The sequence below is a fragment of the Malurus melanocephalus genome, unplaced genomic scaffold (genome assembly GCF_030028575.1).
Source record: "Malurus melanocephalus ecotype Western Australia unplaced genomic scaffold, MMel_1.1 scaffold_270, whole genome shotgun sequence".
NCBI classification, from domain to species: Eukaryota; Metazoa; Chordata; class Aves; order Passeriformes; family Maluridae; genus Malurus; species Malurus melanocephalus.
This window is the reverse complement of record NW_026623502.1, coordinates 970,287-982,348: the sequence shown is the minus strand read 5'-3', so window position 1 is coordinate 982,348 and position 12,062 is coordinate 970,287. Positions and strand designations below refer to the sequence as shown.

The window sequence follows — 12,062 nt, the reverse complement described above, 5'->3', positions numbered from 1 at the left end:
GCATAACTTGGACAATAAATTGTATTAATTTCTCCCTATTTGAAATATAGCTGTGTTGGAGTCCCTGCTATCCTGACACCTTGGGAAGATTCTTGGGAATACTGAATATTGGTAAATATTCATATAAGGGAATATTGGAAATATTCTTGAAAAAAATATCATGGAAATATTCTGATGAAGAATACTTCTCTTCAATTTGTGCTTTGACAATCCCAAACTTGTGCAAACATCCAACAGTTTGAATGGAGCCTTCCATTTTTTAAGTACTCGAGAGGTCAGCAATTGCTTTCATTTGTAGGTCTTTTTCTTTCTATTTTTTCCTAATGAAATTTTTTTCATGTTTGTTTAGGTTATTACTAGCCTTAATGATAGAAAGTTTGTCTGTCTTTAGATTAGAGGTTCCAAGCCCTACAAATGTGTGTTTCTTCAGTCCCTGCAGCTTGAACTTCCACCTCTAATGTTACCTCCCCTTTTTCAAGGAATGTTGCTAAAACATGCTGATGTTCTGGTTCTGGACAAGGGGTAACGTCTAAGGAATAATTTTTTCATCCTCTCACTCCTTCTTTGCTCTGCTTTCTACTCTTCTTAACTGACAGTGTGTCTTTCAGATCCTTCTAAACTTTTTGCACTTAATTCCTCCAAGATATTCTTCACACTTGTGATCCCTTATTTACCTTATCTGCGGTTGCCCAGGTAGTTATTGCACATCTACCCCTCTGTTCTTTGACTCCCTTGGTCTGCTGCACTGACCAGAGCACTAAGGGCTTTCTTTCAGTTCTCATTTTGTTCTATAGTGTGGTCAAATTACTCATACATTTTTCATTCTTCTGTTGGGGTCGTTGACCAGATGTAGACAATCAATGTGTGGTGCTCTGCATTAGCAGGGAAATATGTTCTCTATATTTCTTAAAATCTGCTAATAGTGAGTTTCTCAGCAGACCAAAATCTGATAGTGATTCTCTTTTCTTTTTTGTGCAGAGGTACCCCGTCAATGCAGTGGTCATTCTGAGTCTCTAGAGTGTCAGAGTATATTTGATAAGAGTCCTGTAAGGAAAGGTTCTGCCCTAACTATTTTAGCCTATACTGTGGAAAGGCTCAAAWAAAAAAAAAAAAGGACAATATATAACCTCGCATCACAAAACATTTCATCCTCTTGCAAACTGCCAACAGATACAGTGGCAGATCTGGAGTCCTACTGACTTATTACATCACTTTTTACATCTGAATGAACCCATGTAAAAATCCAGAGACCTGAAGTGATGCACTTGCCTAAGCACAGAAATCAAATCATAAAAGAGCCACTACATATCCTATAGCAATGTAGGCATACCGATACTGTTCCTAAATGTCAAAATTGGTGGTATTATCATAATTAGCTGTGTTCTGAGCATAAACCTGGGATTATATTTAATTATACAAGGAAACCATCTTACCTAAAGTAAATGAAAGTTTTATTGAACTAACTGGAATTAAGTTGCTCCATTTAAAGTGTTTCTAATTTAAAGGGTTCACTTTGGAAAGACTCTTCAAAACTGAGCTAATTAGCTGGGATTGCCTCTTTGAATGCTGTACAAAATGTATTAAATTTGTCTAAAATATGTTAAAAATAATTTAACTGTCTGTAAAAGAAAGTTTTGCTATGATTACTCATGCAGAATATTTGTTTGTAAAATGATTTTATAAAACAGTCTATCAGTCTTTCATATAGTTACAATAATTTGTTCATCTAATTCGAAAAAATGTTGATATTTATTACTGAAATGTGATCCCAAACCAAACAAACAAAAAAAAAAACAAACCCCAAACTCTTTATTTCCTCAAAATTTTCATTGTATTTATAACTGGATTACAATTTGAGAAAGATTTCTGAAAACATCCCCTACGGTAAATAGGTTGTTTTTCCCCTTATGAGTTCTAGCTGTAAAGCTGTTTCAGACAAGAAGTAGCTATAGTGACATGTTCATCTGGTTTACCTTTAATCTTGCAGATTATCTTGGGGTTTATAACAGGAGGCATCTCATGCAATACCATGAACATCAGCTGGGTCTTGAGGTCCTCATGTCCATGAGGAGGCAGTGAGGGCTGAATGCTCCTTAAACACTGATGGGAGCCAAGCAGCACAACCCAACCAGAAGGGGTCAAGTGGAGCTGGATGGGTCCCCCAGGGAGGTTGGGTAGGGCCAGTAAGGGCTGGTAGAGCCCACATGGCCCTGACAGTATCCCTCTATAATATTTTTCTTATTAACATGTTGACATTATTGAAAGCTCTGTGTAAGAATGTTCTTACATTGTTGTTTTTTGTTATCTCCAGTACAATTTTTGAAATAGCATCACAAATTTTTGTAAGCTGAAATTTGCATCAAGAGAGTAACAGGTCTGGTAATCCAGAGAGAAAATTATCCAGTATTTTTATGCTTCAGTTGTATTTGTATTCCTGTGGAAGATACTCATTGAACTTTGCATTTATCTTACAAATCAATAATTCCACTGATTTCAGCTAAGTCTTCTTTGAATGTTTATCTTCTCTGAGTGGACTGTCTTTGAATTCCTTGGACCTCTGTCTTTAGCACTTCCTATGTAAAATAAAGTGCAGTTAAACAATGTGGATGAAATGCTGGACTTCTTGAATTGATAGTTGTACTATTGTGTTTTCTTTGGTTCACAATTTAAGATTGGTGCTCTATATTTTTCATCCAGAAACTGAGGAACACAGATTTAAGTTCTTAACTTCTTCATTTCTCTTTTTATCTTATATAAAAGACAAGAAAAGAAGAAGAAATAAGACTTGGCTCACCTAATGTTCCATTATCCTGTATTTCAGAATTTGATATCCAAGGTTCTTTTTTTTTAAAATTAGAACCTGAGAGGCAGATTTTAGCCTGAGATTTGTGTTAAATATTTTCCGACATTAAAAGGAGAGACACCTTCAGATCAGACTGCAACTAGTCTTTGTCAGTGTAAATTCCCAAACCTTTGCTGAACTGCAAAAATAGGCATGGCAGTATCCTCCCTTGCTAAGGGGGAGATTATTCTAGCTGAGAAGACTTTGCACCAAATAGTGACTAAGGAAAAGCAAAAAGGTGTCCTTAAAAGCCTTTGGCCTTGCACATACCTGATAGGACAATTGCTTTTCCCAGAGCAGCAGTTGCCTGTACTAATGATTTTCAAAGGACCATAAGGAAAGTGGAAATCAAGTGTTGAGAAAAAGGTCCTTAAGCAGCTGTTGTTGTTGCCAGAAGCTCCCTTGATTGCATCACATGTTTAGCTCAAACTAGTCAAATTGAACACAGTGTCTCACTGATAATTATAGCTTTTTATCTAGAAAGATGGACAAGCCATACAGTCACTTTCATCTGCCAGACCCTGTGATGCAAAACTAATTGGCAGGATGTTAGAGAGGTCATAGCATAGTCCAGTGAGAGATTAAATACACCTGAACTCTTTGAAATTAGATGAGAATCGTTTCAGACCTCCCAGGGAACCAATTATCATTTAAAGTTAATAATCATAGTGAAAACAACTGGGAAGAATGTTTCTTGTACAGAAAAGCCCTGGATTCAAGGGAAAGGACTTTCAGGTATGGAAAATTTTAGTGAAAACCTAAAAATTTTAGTGGAAACCCAGGTAAAAATAAATCTTTATCTGTGTCTCTTTAAGTCCTTTTCTTCTCATCTAAAAAACTCTCAAGAATAGCAAGAAGTATATCGACACACACACCCAAGGGGTCTATTTGACCTTAAATGCTCAATCCAGGGATGACCAATAATGAATGGCAAGGGAAGAATCCAAGAATACAACAAGTATATAATAAATTTCCCAAATACCTTCCTGGCCCTTAGTCATTCCTACCTAAGACACATCCCCAGCTGTTTCTGTCAGATGTCTTACTGCTGTTGGATAAACACGCGTAAGCACACTAAGTGCTAGCAAACTGCCAGAAGCATTAAAGTACCCACTGTCTCACTGAGAGCTTCAGGGGAGGAACAGTGTGGGATCAGGTGATTCCAGGGAGAAAATTGCCTCTCTGCAGCAGCAGTCACAATCCTAGTTTTTCTTTCTCTTATGCACTCACCCTGCTCCAGTGAGAGCATGATTAGTGAGCTCACTCTTTTTTTTTTTTAGGCTATTTCTCTTAGCACTCTGTTGAAGCTCTTCCTCTTTCCTGTGCATCTGCACTTCCCCTGGAGAAGAGCATCTGGCTCCTCATTCTTCAAAAAGCAAAATTCAATTATTTTTGAGGGTTTTAATGCTGGCTTTGGACACAGAATAAGATAACATATATATATATGCAAACATTTTTCAAAAGCTTAAACATAGTTGGATGCTGAGAGCAATGTAGTCATGCTGCAAACAGACTCCAAAGTTGTTCAGACTGTATTTAACTTCATAAAGTGTTTGTCTCCTTGCTGTACCAGTTTGATCCCTAATAGTACCTGCCAGGTGCTTTTGGCAGTGGATCAGGGTTCTCTGCTACAAGATTTCACCTTCCAGTACATTCTTTCATCATTTTTTTGAGAGTAACAATTTTCTTAAACTTCAAAGAAATGCATGTCTGTGTTATAAGATCTTAGTAAGTGCAATGTAAATATTATAGATGGTGCAGATTGATAGAACAATGCAACATAGTGTTGGTTAGGTAGCTAGAAAAGTGTGGGCTGGAAATATATGGAGAAGGCAAGTGAAACAGGTTTGTGCTATGCTAAATTTTTTTGAATTTGGAACTTGTAATATTGACAGGAAATTAAACCCAAATGGTATAAATCAATTTCAAATCTGATTTCTAATGCAGGGATTTTATGCACGAAGGATTCAAGTTTAAAATAGTATTCTTGGTATTCCTTAATATAAAAATTTGACTTTTAAAATATTTAATAAAATTATTAAAAAGGGCTATTATACTTTACACAACTTCCCTCTCAGCATGCATGTTTATATTAAGTTCTTACTTAATTTTACCTCAATTTTTTGTTCTCTCATTTATTGTCTCATACATGTTTCCCAGGATAGCCCACTGGTCTTACAGTCTGACAGAAATGTAACAGTGAATGCAAGAAATCACATGGGACAATTAACTGGACAACTGACAGTAGGTGAGTGTTCTTTATTGACTGTTATGTTTATCAGTTTAGCTTTATTAATAGGTTTTATTAATTAACAACATGTATAAAATATTACTGGAAAGTCAGGAAAAAAAATCTCATCGCCATACTCAGATAAAAACCACTGAATCCAATGCATCATAAGAGCATGATTCAGCATTAGTTTGAGGAAAGTAAAGTAGAAATACCTCAAAATAGTTAAAGTAGCTTAATGAAAAATTATTATTTTTGAGACCACTGTAACAAAACAAACTGAAAAAACCTCAGCAAAATATGTCTTAGCAACATTCTTAGTGGGAAAATAACAGTAATTTTCTCAGTATTTCTGTCAGTCTTCCATTATTTCAGTGGCAATTGGTTTGTCCCTGTCACTTTTGTAAGACTTTTGTATAAGCACATATTCAAAGTAGTTGGAGTAACAGAATGTAAAAAAAGCAGACAAAATCAAAACTCAATGGTTTCCAACTCACTACAAAATTTAAATGAAAAGTTATCATACTGCCAGTCATTCATTAAAACTGAAATTTTACAAAGTATAAAATATAGCAGTTTGAAATGAAATGGAAAAAAAACCCCTCATTGTACTTATCTGTTTCACTTACTATGTACCATGTATTTTTCCTTGTTTTTATGAAGTGTACTGTGTTATACTTTGTTTTTAGTAGAAATCATACTTCTTTTGTTAATAAATATGCGGTATTTTTTTATAATTTTATAATATTTTTTATATTTTCTGAACTAGAAGAGTACTGATATTAATTTCTTTTTAAGAATATTGGCCAAAAAATTCACTGGAAAGTGATGTACTAGTTCTTTTACAAAACAGTATATATTGACTAGGAGTGGGTTAAAAAAATATAACAACATACTTGCATAAGACCTTCATAGGTAAAATTCAAGGAGGCACCCCTTAGACTCCATGCATTTTCATTTTTTTCACTTCTGGATTCAGATGGATTTTATTCATTTTTTTTTTCCTTGTCTGCTGAGGTTATAACCACAAATAATTTTTAGTTAAATTCTAGTAGTAATCTACACTAAGTTTTCATGCTGGCTGGAGGCAGTGGCTTCTAATTGTAAAAATTTTTGGCAAGTGCACACAGTGACGCACCATCTGCACTGATTTCCCCGAATGACCACATCAAATGAGTGTGCAAAGGTAACCAGACTTGCTAACAGGTACAGATGAGGAAAATTAAGCTAACACCTGTTCTGGCCATATTGTACTTGCCCAGTGCAATTCCATCCAATTATGGAATGCAGTTCTGTATTATCTGGTAACTATATTGTTAAAACTTTCTGCTTCAGATGGTAATTGCTAAAAGGTGAGTTGCCTATGGCAGACGTTCACGTTGGCTGAAATATACATAATATTTTTATCACTGATGTTAATCTGACAGAGTTAATCCAGTACTGAAAATGAGTGTGAGTGTATTGAGACTGACCTACTTAAAGGCATCACACTAAAGGTTAATATTCTAAAAACATGTAGATCTGGAAAAAACATGTGTTTTTATGTTACTGTCATTAGGGTGAACACATTAAGCTTCTTGTTGTGCATCTGGTGCAGCCTCTGGAGAGTAGAAGCTTGTTAAATTTCAATATTGTATTTACATTATTTCTTATTCTTTATGTTCCTCTTCATTTTATATATGGTCTTCATTATGTCTTCTATCAGTGTAAATATCCTCTTTATTTTTTAATGAATCCCCTGTACAGTATTGGATGAATGCTAAAATATTCCTTATCTCTTATTAAATATTTTTTTTACCTAGTAAAGACAGTACTGGCAGTCACAACTGCCAGCAGAATCAGTAAAACCTGGATATTCTAGTATTAGAAATGAAATAAATTAACAGTAACCTAAAGGTAAAAAAGCATTATTAACACCCTCCCTTTTAAGTTTTTTCTTTGCATAAGAACAGCGAAAGACAAGTTTTTACTTTTGCCTAGGTAAAAGCATGGACTCATTTACTGAAAGGATGGGAGGGGATGCTTCTCTACATGGTTTGCTGTCATAAGAATTATTTTTATTAGTTGTAATTATACCCTAGAAAGTCACTGTCTTTAAAAATGCACTCTGTCCATTCACTAGTGCTGTGTGCTGAAGCAGCTGTTTGTGTTTGTTTGAAAAGAATGAAAATAAACACTGAGGAGAAATGTTCTAAACAGCAACAAAAAAGTAAATTATTTTCTTGGGGGGAAAAAAAATTCTCATTAACAACTTTGAAATGTCTTTATCTGTTCATGTCTTTAAAGCATTGAATAATAATATATTTTTTTAATAGACTACAAGTTTATATGCATGGCAGGAGCATTTTACAAAGAAGGAAGGATTCCAGTGTATTCAGGAGGATGATAATGCACTTTTTATACATGTGATATCATTGGCATTTTATCTGCATTTCACAGGAGTGAAGAGATATTACAAGCCACGAAATAGGCTGGTCTCATCCTGTCTTTGGCAACCAAATTGCTGCTCATGTCAAATTTTAGGACAACTAAAAATTCTTTCTGTGGTGTTTGAAACTGTGCCATGTCAGACTAAGACAGACTAAGAGCATATAATTAGAACTGTAATGGGAAGATGAATTAATGTAAAAAAAGTAGCATTAGGGCTGGGAGGAAGAAGGCTCTTTGTTGGAGATGGAAAAATTTCAGTGAAACTCTTAATAGGTATTCAATTCTGTGAGTGACTGCAGAAGACAAAATATGTCATTTAAGTGCATTGAAAAATCTTGGGAAGCATCCTAACTTAGTAGGAGTGAAGGAAAAGTATATTAAATACATTTAAAAATCCCAAAAGCATAACTAAGTGTATTGGATGATTGAATGTTTGCATGTTTAAGTGGTATAAATTCAAGTTATGCTTCAGGTCATACAATACCAAGGATACATCCATTATTGCAGTACAGCATTTTTATACTGGCACTACAAAATGTACGGAGAGAAAGTCACAGCTGTGGCACTGCTTTCTGTTGGGAGCAAGAAATGTTGGTTTGTACTCCAGTCTATTCATGACATATGGTCTGGAAACTGCCAAGTTTGTGTCTGGGTCTCCAAAAGGACTCCACAGCCTTCAGTTTTTAGACATGCCATTTAAGACCAATGGAGCAGATGTAGCACAGACATGAATTGTATGTACAAAATAAAGATGAAAAGCTGACAATTCATTGAATTTTGTAAATAAGCTGGATAAGTTATCACATCTCTCCTCTCACAAGCCTCAGTTACCAATACCTTTTGCATTACATGTTCTACTGAATTACTTTCACAAAGCCTTTTTTTCTGTTTAATCAGTTTGCATAATTTAAATCTACGTGTGTCGTGGGTTTAAACTAGATTTTTCCCAATCCGAGTCGCGGCACCAAAAATGTTGTGGTTTGAAATCAACCGAAAGCCAAAAGCACTGCACCCACAACGTTCTCTCTCTGCCCCCATCGGGGGGACCAATTAACAGTGAAATTTATGGCTTTCAGATAACATAACATAATTGAGAGAAAGATACATATATGCTCCAGAAAATGGTCAGACAGGCTGAATAACTTAAGTTGCAAAATAAATTTGTTACTAAAAACTACTAAGAATACTACTGCACCGGGGAGGGGAACAAAGATAAGGAAAAATTTACAAGGAAAAGAAAAGTAAAAAATGGACATTTTAAGAGACCTGTTATGCTTTCCGGGACCCGTCTCTTTCCCAGGTCCTCCCTCTCCACCTCCCATGTCTTCCCGCATACAAAAGGGGACAGGAATGAAAGTCTAACATAGATCAAACTACTCATTACAGTTGTCATCCAGCATCATAGGTGAAGCATTCTTACAGCTCCAAGCTGTGGAATTACTTTTCCCAAGAAACAGTCAATGTATAACTGCTGATGACAAGGGAGTCTTTACCTCGTGGGAGAAAGGAAAGAATGTTCTTCAAGGCCAAACGGTGTTGTTTCGGCACCATTAACGCCACCGCCACTATCACAAATCTCCTGGCAGAACACAGCTTCTTCTAAGCATCCACTAACTTCAGATGTAGGGCGGGGCATCTCTCCCTCCCCGCAGAACACAATTTCTTCTTAGCATCAACTCGCTTCAGACATTGGGGAGGGGGGCTAAGCCTTTCTTTTTTTTTTGGCTCCTGATCAATTCAGTCCAGTCCTCAAAGGCCAGGTTTTTTCCTCAGAGCAAGGTCCCTCTCTTTTTCTATACCGGTCTCTCATTGATGAAATAGTCCTTTCGAGAACAACTTATTTTCTCCATGCTCGAGCACCACAGCAACAGTATAGCAACCCATCTCATCTTCTCCTTACTGTGATCTTGGGTCTCCATTTTTCTTCTTACATCTCTTCACCCTCCTGCTCTGTTTTTCCCCAGTGCATGATATTAAAACTAAATACTAACAACCTAAAACTACATGGCAGCCGCCCCTATCTTGTTTTGAATTCTTCTGAAGTACCAGACCATTTGTCATCACAGAGGTGTAACCATCCTGTGCAATTGGCCCAGGCCTGATGGCAGCCTGTCCATCAACCTCAGAGCCATAATGGATTGTCTCTAAAACACAGGAGGTAGGGCTTCTTTTGTTGGAGAAGAAGGAGAAAGCTTCTAGAACTTCCTCACAGGAGCCATCTTTGTGGTTTCTTGGTCCCATCCCCCCACCACCAAAAATCGGGCCAAGTAAAACCATAACAACATGGAAAAATACCTACTTTTTTTTTTTTTTTCCTATCAAACCTAGAAATGCACATTATTTGCTCACCTTAAGCCACCAGTCTTATGTCTCCATGCTCTCTGCACATATATATACCTCTGGCTGCTTTTGAGTGGAGGTCATTAGGCTCAGAAGCACTAAAAGAATTTAATGTGACCTTTGAAACACACATTTGTATTTAATGCAAATTCATCCTCAGGTTGGATTATTATTTCAACAGGTTTCTTTTGGTGGGGTTCCTTACTGCAATAATTATTCCTGACAGGTATTTCTGCCACTGCTTGACCCTTTTCTATTCATAAAGAACTCTGGGGATATCTGAAAAGTGCCAAGAAGTGTATTTCATTTCTGCTAAACTTTGAGCCCTCAGATAGAATCATAACTCTCACAGAGATCCAGATCTGTACAAGTAACAGCTGTAGTGAGCTCCTGGACCCGTCGCTCTACTCACTGAGATCTTCTGAGCTGTGCAAATTGAGAAAAAATATTTGAATACCAAAGAAAGCTATAGCACACTCTTGCAGTTACCTTTTGAAAATAGCAGCACTTGTATGATGTTCAATTACAGCACTGCTAAAGACTGATAACAGTGCTAAAAGATATATTCAGATAACTAGTCAGATTGGAAATCCTTTCCATAAATTTGCCACAAAATTTGTCCTGTGTATTAGAGATGCTTTTTCTTTAAGATGTGCTTCCTTACTTGCTGTATTCCATCAAGAGTGCATGGTTTACTGTGCAGAAAGTATTGGGCATTAGGAACAGCAGGTGTGTAACTTTGTGGGAGTGGGAATAGTCTCCCTCATCATCCATACCTATATCACAATGATGCCTTACCATATAACAGGTCCTGCTGCCCCTTCACTTCTGAGGTGTGCAAAGTAACTCATTACCTCTGATGTTCCCTTTGCAACCTTTAGAGATCAATGAAGATCTGAAGCAAATGCAACATTTCAAGTGCTCTTGCTTTTAGAATGATCTATGGGTTTAACAAAATGTTATAATATATTCTTACTATATTCGATAGTAACAATAACAGTAAGATACTTGTGATATGTGTATACATCTAAATCTTTGATATTATTGTCAGGCAGAAGATTTTTATGAACTTGAACTAAGTATCCATTAATAATAATGCTTAATTGTACAAGAAGTATTTATATGTTTTTAAATCTTGTTTGCATATGCGGTAGCCTCAAATGTGAGGTTTTATCTCCTAAGCTGCAATAGGAGGTTGGTTTTACAGTGATTGTACAAGTACACCATTACCTCATGGTAGGAAAAGGGGGGAAAAGGGCTCAACTTTTCTTATCTGCATAGCTGGTTTTGTATCATCTGTAGTAGGGTGCTGGGAGGGAAGGGATGGGGTTAGTTTACAATCCCTCATTAGCTGCTTCTGCCCTTCAACTGGGCAAACATGGATTAGAACTTGTCAGGAACATGTGAAATATAGACTTTCTCTTCTCCTTGCAAAGAGGTTTGCCTACCTGTCGTTCCAAATTTTGAGATTTCCAAAACGTGATACATGTTAAACGTTTTGTTAGTCTAATTTTCAAATTAAAGCAATTGATCTGGTAACCACTGTCATACAGAAGGATAATTATTATCTCTAAGAATATATGAATGAGTTATCCATTTCTCAGCATTCTCTCATTTCTTTTCCTTAACTGAAATACTGACTGAATAAACACAAATTTTGGACCCTAACACCACATTAATGTGAGCAAATAAGAAATGTGGGCAATTCACTTTACTATACCTATTGAATTACTATACCTAGATGAATTAGTAGTCAGGTTTTTGCAGTTATATACGAAGAGGAGTATTTTACATTGAAATCCAGACTGAATCTGTACTAGATTAAAATCTCCTTTTGTTATTTATCAAGTTATTCTCATAGCAAAAATTTTTAAACTATAGTTACATCACTTCCTCTTAATTTTACAACACAAAAATAAATGAACACAGAATCTGTAATTTATGAGCTGAATTACTTGAATTGCTTGCATTTTTTCAGATATTTTTGCATCTTAAATGGAATTTTCTATTGACAATTACTTGATTGATGTTTTCCCCGGCTTTAGATTAAGTACTTGTCATTCAGAGAATAATTGGATAATTTGCACAGCACATTTTACAACATTTCTGAGTGTACTAATTTTAAAGTATAATGTTTCTTAAACTTTTATAGCCAGTTAAGCACTCTTTCCTAGTATAGGAATAAAAATAATTTAAAAGGAGGTGAAATTACAACTCTTG

General features: G+C 35.9%; 1 protein-coding gene across 1 annotated transcript in view; it reads left to right on the top strand.

Annotated features, from left to right (window-relative positions):
* The window catches only part of SGCZ (sarcoglycan zeta), a 121,305-nt gene that overhangs the window by 51,073 nt on the left and 58,170 nt on the right, over positions 1-12,062 (top strand). Inside the window, 1 exon segment of the mRNA XM_057376097.1 lies at positions 5,003-5,090. Coding sequence (XP_057232080.1) covers positions 5,003-5,090 — 88 coding nt within the window.